The following is a 19492-nucleotide window of genomic DNA, read 5'->3' on the forward strand; positions in this document are numbered from 1 at the left end:
GATACTTCATTCATAAAGCTATTTATCAGACCTGATTTTAGAAACTGACACTAGAATAAATGAAATGAGCTATCACTGTGAAAGTTCATCCTACGCATGCACACTTGCAGTAGGAGTTACTGGATGCTGATCAGGATGGGAACCCAAGCAGATTTATTCTCTCTCTCCTCCAGCACGCACTGTTACTATGATTGTAGGGTCCCACCCTCGCTCTGATGGAGATTAACTGGCTAAGTACAGGCAAAGTATTGAATTTGGAATTAAGCGTTATAGACTTGGCCAATTTGAACATTTTGAAGACAGTTATCCACATTGAAAAGCTTTTTTGGATCCTAAATAGTGGAATTACTACAAATCAATGTAAGTGTTTAAAAAATCAATGCCTTCCCATATTCAACTTGACACCTGCCCCTCTTATAGCTATTCACTCTTTTCTCTGGTGGCTAGTCAGGTTATGCATTCATTGTGTTGGTAGCCTGCCAAAAGATGTTTGTAATTCAAGTCACTTTATCATAAGTGAATTCATTTAGTCCTTCTGGTTTGCCTGGCTACAGTTCGAAAGCCAGTGATATATCACTCAAAGAGGATAGATTTCAGCATATACTTGACACATGAAAAGTTACATTTAATCATCAGCATTGTGAAATTATGCTCCAGTTAAATTAATTTATACGAGCACTCTAGGCCAGTAAAGCCTTAGGTTCAATTTCAGACTGTGCTGAGTTAGCTGATCTCAGCCAGGCAATGAGAGCATCATACAACACAGAATGCAATTTGGTCCATTGTGTTTCTACCAGCTGTTAAAAAGAGCATGTCCACCACTTTTCCCCTTTTGCCCTGATATTAAAAGAAAACTTGAAAAAAGATTTATCTCATTCCCTTTGAAGGTCGGGGAATGGTTGAAGCTGGTCCTATTCTCATTTCAGGCAATATGTTCCAGGGCTATAACAACTCAGTGACTGAAACCTGCTTCCTGACATTGGTGCCCCAGGCCTAAGGATGGGTTACACAAGCCTATGCATTCTGCACTTGATTTCTCCAGATAATGCATTGTAGAGAGTCTTTGAGTGTGTTGCATGACACTATTTTGAGTTTGGTGAGGTACAAGCATCCTGTTGAATCAGACCCCAGCAAAAGGGGATGAAAACTAGAGAAAATTGACTCAGATGAAGAAGAGAATAGTTGGCAAGATGAGATCAAGTTGGAGATTTCTTCCAAGTGATACAAGTAGCAACATTTTATACCTAATATATAGGAAGACACAGTTTTATAATATTTTGAATACAGAAAAACACAAACCATTAAAATAGCAAATGAAAACTCACAATAAAAACAACTATCCATTATTGATGTTTATAAATGGGTGATTCTAGGTTGGCATCAGCTATATATCCCAGACTATTTTTCCTTCCAGTGAATTCCAGGAAATAAAAATTGGGCATGTTACTTTATTGGGCCCTTTGCACCTGTGGCAGCTTATTTCACATTGTTTGTTTCACATCATTGACCAACATTAAAATGCTTAACTGTTCTGCTGGTGTCACCATGTTTGCATTTTAAAGACATTCCTTGGAGATAAAAAATGTTAATTAACTCACCTCAACACAGAAAAATTGGACAAAGCTCCTGCTGAATTCTTGTTCAGAGATAAAACAACTGTACATAACAACCTTTGCACCACTTTTAGTCGAGTACAATGAAAGGACGATAACTGGTTTGTGAGCAACCAAAAACAGGACTAAAATAAATGCAATACCACAAAATACACTGAAAACCAGAATATCAGAGATTATAATACATTCTTTGACTATGCCTTGAGGAGACTTGCTCTTGTCTTAAATGATTTTTTTTTCTGCAATTACACACTACCCCTATATGGTTCCTCTTTATGCACCTTACCATAACCTAACCATAACATGTGAATGGAAATTGGGAATTTTTAGGAGTCCACTGGTTGCCATTTACCATAGGTACCTTAAATATTTAAATGAAAAAATTAGGATGTTTTTCACATTAATTTTCATAAATTGGACAACGGTGATGCGGGCAAACATTAGGATTCGACAGTAAGTACTAAGTTTTAGAGAAATATTAATTTGTAACCTTCCATGAAACCAGAAGCAGTATCAATTCTTCCATTACTACACATTGATCATAATTCTGCCATCTGCAACTTCCTGTCTTCTACTGTTGCTTGCTCCATACCACTTTCACTTCTTCACTTGTCCATTACCACCTTCCTTTTATCTGGCATCATCACCTCTTTTGTCATGTAATCTCTCCTGTTTTCCACATTATAAAAACTGTCCTTTCATTCTTATTCTCTATCCCCTCTTTTTCTGCCTCTGTACTTAGAGTCATAGAGTCATACACATGTACAGCATGGAAAAAGACCATTCGGTCCAACTTGCCCACACCGACCAGATATCCCAACCCAATCTAGTCCCACCTGCCAGCACCTGGCCCATATTCCTCCAAACCCTTCCTATTCATATATCCATCCAGATGCCTTTTAAATGTTGCAATTGTACCAGCCTCTACCACTTCCTCTGGCAGCTCATTTCATACATGTTACACCCTGTGTGTGAAAATGTTGCCGCTTAGGTCTCTTTTATATCTTTCTCCTCTCACCCTAAATCCTCTAATTCCAGAGACCCCCACCCAGGGAAAAGACTTTGCCTATTTATCCTATCCGTGCCCCTCATGATTTTATAAACCTCTATAAGGTCACCCCACAGCCTCCGATGCTCCAGGGAAAACAGCCCCAGCCTATTCAGCCTCTCCCTATAGCTTAAATCCTCTAACCCTGGCAACACCCTTGTAAATCTTTTTGGAACCCTTTCAAGTTTCACAACATCTTTCCGATAGGATGGAGACCAGAGTTGCATGCAATATTCCAAAAGTGACCTAACCAATGTCCTGTACAGCCGCAAAATGACTTCCCAACTCTTGTACTCAATAATCTGAATAATAAAGGAAAGCATACCAAACGCCTTCTTCACTATCCTATCTACCTGCAAGGAGCTATGAACTTACACTCCAAGGTCTCTTTGTTCAGCAACACTCCTTCGGACCTTACCATTAAGTGCATAAGTCCTGCTAAGATTTGTTTTCCCAAAATGCAGCACCTCACATTTATCTGCCACTTCTCAGCCCATTGGCCCATCTGATCAAGATCCCGTTGTAATCTGAGGTAACCTTCTTCGCTGTCCACTATACCTTTAATTTTAGTGTCATCTGCAAACTTACTAACTATACCTCTTATGCTCACATCCAAATCATTTATGTCAATGACGAAAAATAGTGGACACAGCACCGATCCTTGTGGCACTTCACTGGTCACAGGCCTCCAGTCTGAAAAACAACCCTCCACCACCGCCCTCTGTCTTCTACCTTGGAGCCAGTTCAGTGTCAAAATGGCTCGTTCTCCCTATATTACATGAGATCCAGCTTATGAATGGTTATCGATCTGAAATGTCAACATTATTTCTCTCCCTACAGTCATGCTGAATACTTCTAGAATCTTCTGTTCTTGTTTCCTATCTCCTTTTGGGACTTATTTTGGCTGTCCCAACCAGCCCTATATTTCCTAAGTAAGTGTGTCACAGGTGTTGACAGCAAAGGCAAACAGCATTAATAATGTCTGAGGTCTAATTTCAAGTTAGACTTGAGCTTCTTAATTGCACCTCATCATGTTTACAGAGTAACAATTCTAGATCTATAATCTTGCTGCTATTTTGTACAACGATGTGGAAGTGCCAGTGTTGGACTGGGGTGGACAAAATCAGAAGTCATACAACACTAGGTTATAGTCCCACGGGTTCATTTGAAATCACAAACTTTCAGAGCGCAGCTCCAGCTCACCGTACCCGACAAAGGGGATGCGTTCCAAAAGCTTGTGACTTCAAATAAACTCATGGGACTACAACCTGGTGTCATGTGACTTCTGACTTTGTACAATATCTCAGAATTTACAAAGAACAATACAGCCTCGGAACAAGCTCTTCAGCTCACAAAGCCTGCACGGATTTTCAATCTTTATTTAGATTTACTATGTATTGCCCATACAAGCTTTCTACTCCTCTGTTCGCCACCCGTTCATGTGTCTGTCAAGATATGTCTTAAACATTGCTAATGTGCCTGCTTCCAGCACCTCCACTGGCCAGTGTGATCCAGACACCTACCACCCTCTGTGTGAAAGATTTTTCTGACACTTCTCACTTAAACTTACCCCTCTCAACTTGAACCTATGTCCTCTTGTAGTTGACTTTTCCATTCTGGGAAAAACTCTCTGCAATTACCTGGGAAATATCCATGACTGAGTCGCAACTCAAAGGTTGTGTCGACGTTAGACCATTGGAACCAATTATTGTTGTGATCACACCATCCTGATCAATCTTTCGAATGGTGGTTCCATCCACAAAGAAGATGAATCCATACTTATCAACGGCGATCCCTATTTGGAAATGACAGTGCAAAGATATTTTAAAAAATTGAAAAAAGTTGGTAAAGAAATGAACAACTTCATTTATATAATGCCATTAAAGCTCTCAGGGCATTCCGAAGCTCCTCAAAGCTAATTATATACTCTCACAACGTACTTGCTGTTGTACTAGAGGTATATTGGCAGCAATTTGCACACATACCATAAATAGCTATGAAGTAGGTCCACAACTAATTAGCTTTGTGTTGGGTTAGTTGAGGAAAAAGTATAATTTGCATATCTGGGGAACTTGACTGGTGCTTTTGTGTCTAAGAGGTAAGGACTGGCATTTCCAAGAGTACTGCATTTAAGTGTCAGCTTAACTCTGTAATCAAGCCTTTGGAATGGAGCTTCAATTTGGAATGTTTGGATTCAGGTTACAGTTAGCTCCAAACCAAGGGAAGCTCTCTCTACACTGTCAAACACTTGCAGGGTAAGTAACAGTTATAACTCCTCCCATTGAACACTCTCATATCAAAAACAGCACACGTTAGAGACAGGGTAAATGTAAGTAGCAGTAATATGAAGAATTAGTAAAATTGCTGCAAGTTAATTAAATATGCTATCCAACTTGCTGTCCGTATCAACACTGCACAAGAGACAGTGGCAATTTCCAAACCATAATTAGATATAATTATCTACACTGTACAATACTACAAGTGTGTTTTGGATAAACATGAATTATTCCTAATTGCAGGCAAGTACAAATTCAGGTTACTAAAATGCATTTTCAATGCTGACAACTGCTCTCATTCATAATCATTTCCTGCTTTAATTTTTGCAGAATATACTTTTCAGTATTTTGCTTCTAATGTAAGCCTTGTGCAACAAATTTGATATAACATTCAATAGTTTTCCTCAATGCTGATCTATTTCTGAACTTTATGGTTATTTTATTCTGGGAACTGAAATTTTAAAGCTAATAAAAATAAGAATGTATTCCATAGCCAATTTACTTTTTAAACAACACTTGGTCTCATAAATAGTACATCAGTAGTAATTGTCAGTATTGAATCTTAAACATTTGGAGATTTTATGCATCACATCTTGACTTAAAATAATTAGCTTTTTTTTCATTTTCTTCATCGTATTCTGTTTGTCCATTACTATCAGCCATTCTCAGTGCTAACAATGTCTTATGTAAATGAGGAAATTGTGGATCATCCTCCACTGCAGAGATAAAACATATCAATTAACCTTTAACCTTGTAGGAGTAGTACAGGGGGAGCACAGCACCATGAAAGATATAACATTCTCAAAGAGTTATTAAATTGAGATCCTGGTTGAAACTTCCCTCTCCTGTAAAGTGGCAGAGATGACAATGGAAAGAGCAGATAATTGGGCAAACACCGAAAATGCTGGAATGTCAGCAGATCTGGCAGTAGCTATAGAAAAAGAAACAGAGTTAATTTTCGAGTTTTAATATGACTTTTCCTCATTTAATCCCAATTGACCCATTGAGTCCACACTGACCCTCTGAACAATATCTAACCCAGTCACCCACCCTGTCCCTGTAACCCTGCATTTACCATGGCTAATCCACTCTGACTGCATATCCCACTAAACAATAGGGCACCTTAGCATGGCCAATCCACTGAACCTGCACATTTTTCGAATTTGGGAGAAAACCCAAACAGACACAGGGGGAATGTGCAAACTCCACACGGACAGCCACCCAAGGTTGGAATTGAACCTGGGTCCCTGGGCACTGTGAGGCAGCAGTGTTAACTGTTGTGCCAATGTGCTGCCCCCAAATGTTCTAAAAAAATGAAATAAAAATAAGAAAATGGTGGAGACAATTAATAAATCACATAGCATCCAGTTCAGACAAAAAGTCAATGACTCAAAATGTTAACACTGTTTCTGACAGAAGCTGCCTGATCTGTTGTCTCCAGCATTTTCTGCTTCTATTTACATTAGTGTGTTTCTTGCTAAAGTTACACAGGTTGATTTCAAACTTTTAAGCATTAACACCCTGTCAGCTGTGCCTCTTCTCTAATCTCTTTACTTCAAGTGTCTCTTGTAGACTGGCATATTTTTGACCAATTTTAGCAATGCTCTTAAAAATGATTATTGACTTTGCTATCAATCTGACCAGTTGGTCAGCAATAACATTCAAGGAGGAGTCTCTAACAGTCTAACAATACAAAATGAATTATTACAAAATCAACACAGGAACAAGCTTCTCTGAAGACTTTCACAGTAGTTGTATCTGTTCTTAACTTTTGATTTTTTTGAGTGGAAAAGCTTAAAATCTGATTGGTAATAATTGAAAAAACAGTTTGAAACCAGAAGCATAATTATGGATTGAGTGGCAATATTGAGAAGTGGGAATACTGTCTCATAAAGATAGCTGAATTTCATCCAGATGGAAAAATCTCTTTTATCAAATCTCACCAGCAAACTGAGTATTCCTAGTTAACAATGCAGTGGGCACCACTCACAACTGCAAAGAGTTACATGGGGTTAATCAAAAACTTTGGGAAGCCTAATGTGGTTAATATGCTACTATAAACTATGGTACATATACCTCTGGAAAGAAAAGGAATTTTCATGTTCAGCATTGCTACTCAGTCACCAACTAGACCTGCCTTAGGATAATAAAACTAAAAGTTTGGCTGTCAATACACCTGGAAGCAAGAGCTGGAAATCTCACTGCTTGACTTGAAATTTGTAAAGCCTTGTTTGTGTTACTGAAAGCATCAAGTAGAGAAAAACTAATGCATTTGCACTGATGTTTTTATTGGCAGTACAATGATCAACTTGTTTTAAACAGTTGCAAATTCACAGTGTAAACTATTCATTTACATGTATTAATTATTAAACCATGGATATAGGTATTCTATTTGCTGTATTTTAAATGTCAGTTGGGTGAGTTCTTGCTACAGTAAGCAAGAACACAATGTTTAGTTCCACAATTAGTTAGCACTGAGTCTGAAACAAACTGAATGGGCAATGGTTAGAGAACAAGCAGCTGTGTTGACACTTAAGGAACAGATTAAGCAAATGAATCAAAGTACATTGGATAAAATGTAAGTTAATTCTTTTTTTCACACATTAATTGGTGAAAAACTGTGCAGCAGAATATTAATGATGACCATAATAATGCAGGTATATGAGATATGTACCTCTACTGTTTTAACTAAGCCATTGATAGCAGAGGAATTTCACAGAATGTTAGAAGAAATGGCAGAAAAGTGTTGAAATGTACAAATAGATGCTAATATTCCAAAGAAACATAACATGAACATACAGTTGATCTGGTAGCATCTATGGGAAAGAAATAGAGTTAACTTTTCAAGTCCGATTTGACTCTATTTCAGCTCTGACTCATCATTCACAGATGTTGCCAGAATTTCTAAAGCATTCTATGTTTCAGTTTTCCAGCATTTATGGTGTTTTTGATTTTACAATACAAACATAGTCTGAATTGTCAAGTCTCTGTCTAATCGTTCACTTGCATTCTCTGGATCAAAATAAAGTATAATTTAGCAAGTTCAAAAACTGATTGAAAGTTGTGTCAGCTAGGGCCGCATCACTAGAGCCATTCTATCGTGTATACTACAACTTGGAAATGTACAGTTACATATGATTCACTCATAAAATATGCTATGTGAGATTTTGATCAAGAGACTTATATGAAATAAAGGTATGTAAATCAACTGTATTTTACTGTGAATTTGGATACAGCTCAAGAAGACTGAAGTGAAGAATTGTAATTCAAAAGGGTACATGCTTTTAAAATGGACAGAGCACGATCCAATTTCTGGGCCATTGTTCCCCCGACCAAATTGACTTGGCTGAATATATTTACGTTTATTTTAGGCATCAACACATTCTTTCAATGAAAATTAGCTTGCAAGTATATCATCTCAGCACCATTGATTGAAAACTAACTGGTTGATATAGTGCATTGTGTACTTTTAAACATTAAACATTAAGTTAGAAAAGATATGAGCCTGGTGATTAGTTTTGGTTATGTGACTGGATAAAAACTTAAGAACCTATTGTAACATTTCTCTGCACATTACCTAAGTCACCAGCTTATTTAAAATAAATTACATAACATTCATGTTATCTCTTGGGCAGATGAATGTTGCATAGAATCATTTAAAAATTGTTAATGGGGATTATAGACTATCCCATTTCTGTATATGTAGTATACATCTGCCTTTCTGCTGCCCCCTCTATTTCTGTTGGGAGAGGTGCTAATAAAATTAGTGCAATAATGCCTACCTGCTGTGAGCCTATATAATGGGTCTTTTCTTAGTACAGTAGACAACAGAAAGGCAACATTAGAATTAGTTTCAAAATTTCATTTGAGTAATTAGGACTGAAGAACAATTTGACAAACATGTTTTGAAACTCTGAATGCTGATTTTGAGGAAGTGTGAGCATTTTGGAAGTTGCTTAATGTGCACATCACCTTCATATACAACTGAGAGAGTCAGGATGTTTTGTAAGTGAATAAAAGAAAATGCCACAAAAGACATATTTTGGCAAGTGGGGAAATTCAACTTTCACAAGGTGAACTGGTGTAATTACAAATGAAAATTTCACATTTGACTGCATAAAATAGGAGATAAGGATAAAGTCAATGCTTTCCTTGTCATAATGGGTCCAGATGGTTTTGATGTAGTGTCAGCCAGTGCTCGAGAATATGCTGAAATTAATAGATTCTGGACTCATGGTATGGCTAAAAATTAAACTGCACTGTGAATTGTTTGCTGTTACAGGAAACAATTACCAAGTGAGACAGCAGCAGCTTACATTCTGGAATTAAAGAAACTCTCTTGCTACTGAGAGTGTGGGCCAGCCTTAGAAAACAATCTAAGAAACACTTTTAAAGAAATCCTAATGAACAATAAAAATCAGAGCAAGCTTTTCAGTCAAACAATAAGCTGATGAATACATAGAAATATTAAACAGAGATAAACACAGAGTTTATTGTCTTGAGCCAATAGAGGATGCTCAATGGATTTCAGCAGGCACGTTCACAGTCCAAGAGTAGGTAAGCTAGATATAATTATTGACATGGAAACCATCAGATATCTGAATGTCCCAACTGCAAGTTACATTGCAACTGGATATATGTAAGTAAGTTAAAAATGTATAAGTTATTCACAAAACTAGCTTCACATTTGAGCGTGAAGTTATGTCAGAACATCAAGCTTTTTTGGAGAATAGGAGTTTGATTATCTTCAAGACAGCAACAGAGAAAACTGGTCCAGAAACAAACCATTGACAACCAACTGTTCATGGGCAAGTAGTATAAGATTCATTGCGCTTTCTAGAATAAATCCAACAAAGACAAAGAAGTGACCACAACTGTGCTGCCAGCTTCCAGTATTGTGTTGAAGGATGGTCAAACCAAACATTTAACAAGTTGGGCCAGAACACATAGCTTGGGAACTGTTTTCATTTCATAATCATGTCTTATTTACTAGTATATGGCAAAGGAGTATTCATTCAAGTTTCCTTTTGGAGAGATACATTGGAAAGAATGTGTCAGGGACACTTTGTAATGCCACATGTCCAGGAGAGCTCAGTAAGCAGTGTCATGACCAGAGATCTCAAAAGAGATTCAAGACATTGTGAGATCTGCATCTATACAGGATTGTCAAGTTTAAATTTCACAGGGTATTATGAATAGTCATCTGGGAAAATGTCACAGCAGTAAGCACCAAGGCAAAGTTGTGTTAGATCTAAGGCTAGTTGAGGAGCCTGGAACTCCTTAAATGCATGTAAGTTTGATGTGACTCAGGATGTCAAATTGTCCAACTAAGTTTCCTTTCATTCCATGGTCAAAATTAAGAAAAACTATGGGAACAAGCATAAGCTGATTTCTTTTGAAGTAGAAGGAAAATTTGATTTGTCAATAGCTCGCACAAGTGGATAATGCTTGAATTTATGCGGAATACGAAATATGTCAAAATTATTGAGGCTGTTAGAACTTGGTTTGCAATTTGAGGACTGTTAGAGTTTTTTGTGTCAGATATTCATTCACTATACAAGTGAGAGGAATCTAAACGTTTTCTGGAGTAAGAATGGAATGATATTACCAAGCATTAAATGATGTTGCTAGGTCACAGATTATGAATATATCTTTGCAGCATTATTTGCCAGATAATAAGCTAGGCAGCAACTTCCATGTTTTCCTTTAAATAGGGTTGACAATTTTCTATTTTCTCAAAGAACAGCCTCCAATAGGTTGCACACCTTATGGGTTGGCATTAAACACAGTCATTGGACAAAAATTAGTTTGTCAGAACCTGCATCAATAGCAAAGGAAGAGAAAAACAAGACAAAGTATAGGTGAGTCATTGCACATGAGATATAAAACTAAGAGAGTCGAGTGCTGATCATAATAAAAAAAAGAAAGTCGGGAGACGGAAGTGTTTGAAATTATTGTAAAGAGACAAGTGCATTCATGTATCTAGTGAAGATTCTTGAAAGGTTCTGTCAGTTTAGATCATTCCCTTGAAAGAGGAATCTAGGAAGATGATGATAAATACCCATAGTTCAAGTTGCTCCTAAAATCCAATGTGAAAGCCTGAATGAAAGGAAATGTCACAAAGAAACAAAGTCTGCCTGAATCACAGAGCCCACTGTGGAGCCAGGGTCTTTGATTAAGACTAATCAATCAATCAATCTAACCATTAAGGGGAGTTAGTCATCAAAGTTCAGGATTTATGCAGCTAGACATGTTGACAGAACAAAGTGAAGCAAATGGTTAGAGAAAATAAACCAACAGAAAGAGAAAATGCTACATAGGTTAATTGAAAGTATGTTGGAAGAAAAAAGAAAGTTATTTTCATTAATGCTTATCAAATGATGACAAATTTTATTATGTGCACCTTGATGTTAAGCATGGCCATGAGTTGCCATGTCTTCAGGTGTCGAGGCTCTGAGCCCAGCAATTCATCTCCCAACACCCCTTTGTCTCTCTATCCCTCAGTCCTCACTTAAATAGCTTTTAAAAACTTACTTCCTTGACCAAACCTCTTGGTCTCTTGTCCTCATTTCTCTTCATATAGCATAGTCTCAAATTTTGATCACATTCTTATGAAATGTTTCAGACTGTTAGTATTGTATTTAAAGGAACAATTCTGTTGCCCTGAACTACTTTTTATCATTAAATAAATTTTTTAAATGGTTTCATTTATTCCATTTCTTAATGACTGAAAAAAAATTCATATCTTTTTGTGAGTTGAATATATATTAGGCTCAGAATTGGAGTGAAGTGATATTGTCTCAATGCCATTCCTTTCTAAATCTGCTTAGGGCAGCATGGAGGCTCAGTGGTTAGAAATGTTGACTTACAGCACGTGGTACCTAGGTTAGAATCCATCCTTGGGTGACTGTCTATGTGGGGTTTGCACAATCCCCCCATGTCTGCGTGAGTTTCCTCTGCTTTCGTTTCTTCTCACAGTGCAAAGATGTACTGATTAGGTGGAATCATCATGCTAAATTACCCATAGTGTTCAGGAATGAGCAGGCTAGGTGGGAAGTGTTGGGTTAAAAACTGAAAGAACTGTGAATGCTGTAAATCAGAGACAAAAATAGAAATTGCTGCATAAGCTTAGCAGGTCTGGCAGTATGTGTAGACAGAAATCAGTGTTAACGTTTCAGGTCAAGTGACCCTTCCCCAAAACTGGAAATGTAGGGTCATACGGATAGGATCGAGGTTGGGTCTGGGTAGGATGCTCTTCAGAGGGGTGGTGTGATTCGATGGGCTGAATGGCCTGCTTCCACACTGTAGGGAATCTACGATTCTGAATCATTGCTTCTTCTAGTTATTTAGCCCACCTACGAACTATGGGCTGCACGGTTTTATTCTGCATTCTCTTGTCCTTTTTGAGCCTTTAACCTTTTCATTATTCCTTGGCACTGTTATATAGAAATAGGGATATAGAAATGTTCCTGACACTAAAAATCGGCTGCTGTAAGTACATGATAAATGACTGACCAACACATTTCCTGTTTTTCCGAATGGCAAGTTGCCTTTGTGTGATTCTGACAACTCACTTCATCAATGGTCATGAAAATTGATCAAGCCTCCTGCCAGTGTCATAAAGGGAGAAGAACTATCTGACGTATACTCTGAAGCAAATTCACCCTTTTTATCTCCAAAATTGTGTGAATGCAAAATGCATTTGGACCAACTTTCTGCAATCCACTCTTGTCACAAAGAAACTCATCCATTTTAAACAATGTAAGCACCTTCATTAAAATAACTGAATTTTTTTAAAAAACATGTTTACTCATGTACTAACATCATACAAAGTAATTTCTAGACTATAAAGTGCTCTTATTTGAAGACATACTCTGAACACGTGATCTAGATCTGCTCTGTACAAATTACTTCCTGTGCACTCTCTTCTTGAATATTTTTTATGTGATTATTTTACACAGCTCATTTTCTGAATGCTTTGCTGTAGATAATGGTTCCAGACTGCTGGGCAGAAGATCTTTCTGTATTTGTGATAGCTGAAGATACATTTCCAAGGATTTTCTGTACGGTAAGGTTACCAAAGCCAGATGACTAATAGGATGCTCAGAGCTCTAGTTCCAGGATGACTGTAAGTGTGACAGGAAGACCATAAACTTTGGATTTTAGGACAAGCTGATGACAAAGGAAAATGACAACTTCACCTGTGAGTCATTGTGCACCACCATGACAATCAATGGTTATAGCAGCTTGACAATAGATGGCAATACCAAAAATGACACTTGATAGTCACCTTAAATGCAGTACTTGTGGAAGAACCTATCACTCAGGTATTGGCCTCTTCAGTTACCAACAGATGTGCACCATAGAAAACTGCCTCACACCCAACAAATTTGTGCATGTTAATCATCTTATCAATGGAAGAATGCTAACTGAGTTAAATTCAAGACTGTACTGAAAATGTACTTTACCTCTGGGACTGGTGAGGGAGGCTTCAAATGCTTTGCCCCCATCTCCACAATGATTCTGATCAAATGGGAGACACTGATCTCCAGTTCCAGCCACCACCTGAGAATTTCTTAAGATGTCCTTAGTTTGAACAACTGATTTCACTCTGTACACTTTCCTGCTGCTGGTATCTGACAGGTAAAGCAACCCGGAAACAGGGTCCACGGCGAGGTAATACTTGTGAGCAGGACTGTGGCTGAATCAAAAAGTAAAGCATGTCAGAAATTAAAGAACGAGCTTCCATTTCCATGTGCTTTATAGAACTGTATCATACTAAGAAAGCTGTAAAAATGCTTAAAATGTTTACAGTGTTTGTAGTTAAATCTAGCAATGTTAAGAGGCATTCTAACATCACTGTGATATCCTTGAGATTTTCCATTTGTAATTTTCTTAAGGTCTAGGTGACTTTTCAACTATCAAACTTACAGGGAATATTTTGTCGTCACATCCTTCAAAAAAATAAAAAGACTGCCATGATAACCAAACCAAGAACTTGTGAATATGACCATAGAGTACATTAATTTCTCTTTTCCAGTCATACTAAATAATGTATAATTTTTGTAATATAATGACATATAAATCATTCTGGCAAGTTTTCATGGTTTAAATAACAATTTCCTCTTTGGAAATAAGACAAGCAACATGAACTGCTTGAATAAAGAAATGAACTTGCTAACAACTTAGAAATGACTAATTCATTTATTTCATTACCTCACTTTAGGATATTGGTTTATGTAGCATGTCAGCTCAAAAACCAATCTTTATTACCGCTGTAAATTATAGCATTAAACTGACCGCATACAGCAATTTTAATGCACACCTGAAGCTGTGGCCCTATAATATAATATTTGAAAGGTTCTATGTCTTGTGCACAATGCCCTTGCATGTGGTTGACCATCTGCCATGTAGCTGTTGTCTGTTCAGAGACTCTTGGAAAAATCTCTCAAAAGCTATCAACCAGCAGCTGATGCCATGTATGAATCATCAATTCTGGTGCATTATTACTGTCAATGAATGACAAACAACTGCAACCAGCTTTGTTGCTGAGTGACACAAGTGGCAATTTATGCATCCTTCTCCTTAAATGCTTGACAGATAGCATGCCTGAATTTGGTTGGTTAAACACTGATGTGGTGTCTGCTTTATGTCCCACTGGGTACAAGCACTTGCTCCACCAGCTGTAGTTTTAATAAGTTTTGCCAGCTTTCAGCTGGCATCAAGCTGTCAGCCTGATGGAACCGATGCATCTTGCCCTACATGAAATCCGTCACTTTGTCACATTGAAGAACAAGAAAATCTCTTACAGACAAACATTAATGATTGTCACCTTGTTTACTGTGGTCTTTACGTTTGATGTAAAAACCAGCTTTCACGAAAGTAAATCATCCTCGCTGAATTGTGTCAGTGTATGAACTCAGCACCAGTACTCCAACTACATTGGCCTATTTTAAATTGGAACAAAACTGTGCAGCCACTATGAGCAGATAGAGTTGTGTATATGTGTGTAATACAAATTCATTTTTCCCAAGTTTATGCATAGAAAGGGACTAAGATTTACTATGCCAGTTATTTTTCTGTGCACTACAGGATGATTGCTGCTGAAGTGTGCTAGTGATCCTTGATGAATTGCAAGAACAGTTAACTGTTTGCATTGTATGACTAATGGCAGTGAAGGATGGCATTGGCTTCTGTTTATGCCACAGGCTCCTTCTAGCAACTGAGTCTGTATCACTGATTTACAGGATTCAACTGCCTTTCATACACTGTTGTAATATGGGCTTAATGTTATCGAGGTCTAAGCAATGTCGTACATCTCTATGACTCTATGTGTGGCAATGCTCATCTCAATGTTGTGATCATTTTGCTCCATCTTTTACATTTTTCTCAAGTGGGGTCGTGCATTTCTCACCAGGCAGTGGTAAGTTTCCACTTAATGTGATTAAACTTGTTAAGCTCCCTGTCAACAGCCCAACTTACCTCATTAATATTCTGCTTCCAATCTTACCAAACCTGACAAGCAGCAGTGTATGGTTGTATCAATATAACCACTCAGCCCATGGCTAGGACAAGCTGCCGATTATAACTGCTTGTTCGTTGTTTGACAACACATTCACCTGGCATCTACTTGCCTTGCCAGTGCCAAATGGCCAAATCACACAACTAGGCAAGTGGCTGTGTTACTCAGTATTCCTCAACCAATGGTCTTTATATCTTATCGTACAGCATCAAGGCTTATCAGCAGCATTAAAGCCAAACACACACCATCTGCAGCAAACAGTTGGCTATGTCTGAAAGTCTGAGCAATACAGTCCTCAGTGAAGTCCATGGCAGCACCCATAAGTCAGGGTCGCCGTGCTCAGTTAGTTAATGTGGCCTCCATACCAGTCCATGGCTTTTGCCTTGATCAGGAGTCCATTCTAAGTGGTTTAATAAATAAATCTGTGTCTCTATGGCCCAGGGAGTGGATCATGGTCAGTCCTTTGTTTCCAATAATGGTAGCAACCATACATCATTAGGCTTTCATAGATGAATAATGATTTGGAGATGCCGGTGTTGGACTGGGGTGTACAAAGTTAAAAATCACACAACACCAGGTTATAGTCCAACAGGTTTAATTGGAAGCACACTAGCTTTTGGAGCAACACTCCTTCATCAGGATGAAGGAGCGTCGCTCCGAAAGCTAGTGTGCTTCCAATTAAACCTGTTGGACTATAACCTGGTGTTGTGTGATTTTTAACTTCATAGATGAATAACATTGTTCTGGATACTCATGCACAGTTTATAGTTTAATATGCCATCTCTCTGGCCATCCTGCAGCATCAACCCTCTCTGTGTATTGCACTTCACTGAAACTGTGATTGCTGGGGAACTCAATGACAACTACATTCCTGCATACACAGTCACCTGACCAGTAGAGAATGTTGAATGGAGTGTGCCTAAGGTGTGAGACTGACTCAATGCCATATATTGCTTCTCCTGCTTTAACAAGATATATTTGGCACTCAGCGCATACACCCATCCACTGTGCATCAGTAGTGTCGATGAAGTGATGCCATAGAGTGGAATAAAACTCTGGCCTGTTAGGGGATGTCTTCTCCTCCAATGACAGAAAGGGGGCAAATCAGTAATATACAAATGGGTGCTATGGCTGTTTGTGCTGGTGCATGTGGAGAAAAGGTGTTGAATTGTTCTGCAGGAGTGAGACGGCAGTACGGAGGACATGCAACAGGACTAGTGATTTGGGGGGACTGGAAGGCAACGAGATCAAGTGAGGAAAGATGGTGCATCCAATAGAGGATGTCAGAGCATAAGGCAAAGTGGGATGTGCAGTGGCAGGGATAGGATTAGTGTAATGTAGCAGACAGCAGGGCTTGCACTTACCCTGACAGGTAGAGGAGGTCATTCACCTTCATTCTGCTCTGCAGTCAGTCCTCCAGATCCTGGAGCTGCCACTGCCCCTAGAGGCGATCTTTGACAAGGCTGCGTTGCCTGGTGGAGTGGCATTTTCCGTTGATCCTCCGGGAAGAGGACTGCTGTCATCTGAACCATCCTGTCAACCAGAACCTCCAAGGTCCCTGTGGCAGAAAGCTGGTGACAACCTCGCCTTTTCAGCTCTGTCTCCTCACAGTGTTCAAAACTGAGCATGGCAGCTTTCAGTTTGTGTGGTGGTCTTCCAAAGGTGGAAGCAAGGGAAGCTGTCCTTATGGTGCATATTGACTGAGTGGCAAATTCATCCAGAAATGGAGCATGGGGCAGAGGTTGACTGTGATACTTGCCATAGGGGCAAGAGTAGCAATTTTGATGAGATATGGCAAAGAAACGTAGGATAGCATCATGGCAAGAATCCCCAAACAAACTCGATGTGACTCAAAGTTAGCCAAAAGCCATAAAATTCAGTTTTCTATGTATGTGTCTCAACAGTGTACCCTTCAGCAATCATCTGGTCTTATTCAAATTGCAACTTTTCCTATGTCGAGGGCACGATTCATTCGACTCATAGTGACACTGTAAGCACGCCAAGAGGAGTTGTGGAATGTATCCATTTGTACGTAATCCGCTGCTCAGTGCTAGTCTCTAAATCAAAAGGGCCAAGTATTCAAACCCTTGTCTGGAGATTAGAGCATGTAATTGGAGTGTGTAGAAGTAAAGGGTTTTTAGTTTAGGCAGGCTTGATGTGTCAGTGCAGACATGATGGGCCAAAGGGCCTTTTCCAGTGCAGCACTGTTCTTTATTCTGTGTTCTGATCATGCTGATACTTCAGTGCAGTATGGCAGGAGTGCTGTACTCTGAGCTGTCACATTTCAGCTGGGACATTAAACCAAGGTCTTTTCTGTCCTCTCAAACAATCATGTTATATTCATTCAAATAGGTTTGCCCAGTATTCTGGCCAATATTTAACCTTAAACAAATAACTAACAAAATAGATTACCTGGTAATTTATCTACTGTTCACAAGAGTTTGAAATATGGAAATTAAATACCTTCACACAGTGCTATGTAACTTTATTCTAAAGGTCTAATTGCAACCCTCAGTTGTAGCATCCTGCTTCATTCAGAATACTTCATCTGTCATTATGGCTCAGCCCGTCCAATTAGCACTGGAACTGTTGACAGTGGTGCTAAGTGGTGGGTGGGGTAGCAGCCAATTGAAGTGGCATCTGGGTAGAGTAGCAAAGGGATGAAGTGGCTAGTAGGTGGGTTGTTGAGCAGTTGTCAGTTTGGGGCTGGTAAAGTCAATCTTGTGGGTTAGTCAGATGGTGGGGGCTTGTTGTGTTGGATTGTGGGAGATTTGGATTTGATTATTTCATTCACAGGATGCAGGTGTTGCTTATTATCCCAACATTTATTGTCCACTCCCAACTGTTCTTGAGAACATGGTATTCCGCCTCCATGAATACCCATAGTCCTCTGGTGTAGGTGCACCTACAATGCTGTTAGCGAGGGAGTCCCAGGATTTTAATGAAGCAACAACGATAGAACAGCATATAGTTGCAAGTCAGGATGGTGAGTGACTTGGAAGGGAACTTACAGGTGATGGGGTTCCGTGCATCTGTTGCTGCTATGCATCTTGTTGGTAGAGGTTTTGGTTCTTGAAAGAGCTGTCAAAAGAGCTGTGGAGAATTGCTACTCTGCAGCTTGTAGATGGTATACATTGCTAGCACTGTGATGGGTGGTGGAGAGAATGGATGGATACGGTGCTGGAACAAATGCCAGCCAAATAGATCATGCTGTGCTTCGTGAATATTGTCGGAGCTATGCTATTCCAGGCAAGTGGGGAGTATTCTATCCCACTCCTAATTTGTGCCCTGGAGGTGATTGACAGTTGAAGAGTCAAGAGGTAAGTTCCTTACCACAGAACCCCCAGCCTCTGACTTGTAATTTTAACCTTGATAAAAGGCTTCAGCTTGTTGGACTTGCCTTGGTGGTGATTTTTACTACCTTGGAAATTATTTGTTTTGATCTGCATTTCTCAACTTCAACTTTCAGAGCTGCCTATTTCTCTTCATTTTGTCCCTCAGAAGTGGAATAACAAAATTAGTGGGGTCAGTATCAGTAGCCTTCACCTCAATTATCTATCACTTCACAGGATGGAGGAGATTTGCATGAAGTTTCAGTTTACAGGAGGTATTATTCCAAAGAAGGGCTTGCAGAAAGGGGATAGATTTCCTCATTATTACCAAGCACCAGGATTTTAGGAGGCTCAGAGTTTCACAAATGGTTTCTGATATTTGCAGCCTCCTGGAAAAATACTTCCTGCCAAATAGACCAGGTGGCAATGTACTAACCACGACTCTTCATCGCAATCTGCTTGCTCACAACTGCAACTCACAATTGGCTGATATTATGTTGCTCAGGGTTAGAAAATCAGTTCACTGCTCTATTGATGAGGCCAGTGAGAGTGAGTGCTTGCTTGGCTTTGTCACTTTGGCTGGCTTCCCACTGGTCCAGTAAGTTTTAGGCTGCACAAGTGGTAATGGAGGTTCACTCAGATCACCTTGGAGTGTTTATCAACTCAAAAAGCTGTCAGTGCCAAAGGACCATAATGCATAT

General features: G+C 39.0%; 1 protein-coding gene across 8 annotated transcripts in view; it reads right to left on the reverse strand.

Moving 5' to 3' along the window:
* tenm1 (teneurin transmembrane protein 1) overlaps positions 1-19492 on the reverse strand; it is a 2430772-nt gene that overhangs the window by 89417 nt on the left and 2321863 nt on the right. For all 8 annotated transcript variants that reach the window (XM_087991975.1, XM_087991977.1, XM_087991976.1 and 5 more), the window contains 2 exons: positions 13406-13638; positions 4302-4456 (listed from right to left, as the gene is read on the reverse strand). In XM_087991975.1, coding sequence (XP_087848101.1) covers positions 4302-4456; positions 13406-13638 — 388 coding nt within the window. The remainder of the gene's footprint in view (positions 1-4301; positions 4457-13405; positions 13639-19492) is intronic.

Source organism: Chiloscyllium plagiosum, unplaced genomic scaffold, assembly GCF_037043375.1.
Source record: "Chiloscyllium plagiosum isolate Xiang-an unplaced genomic scaffold, Cpla_swu_hap1 HiC_scaffold_11, whole genome shotgun sequence".
NCBI classification, from domain to species: domain Eukaryota; kingdom Metazoa; phylum Chordata; class Chondrichthyes; order Orectolobiformes; family Hemiscylliidae; genus Chiloscyllium; species Chiloscyllium plagiosum.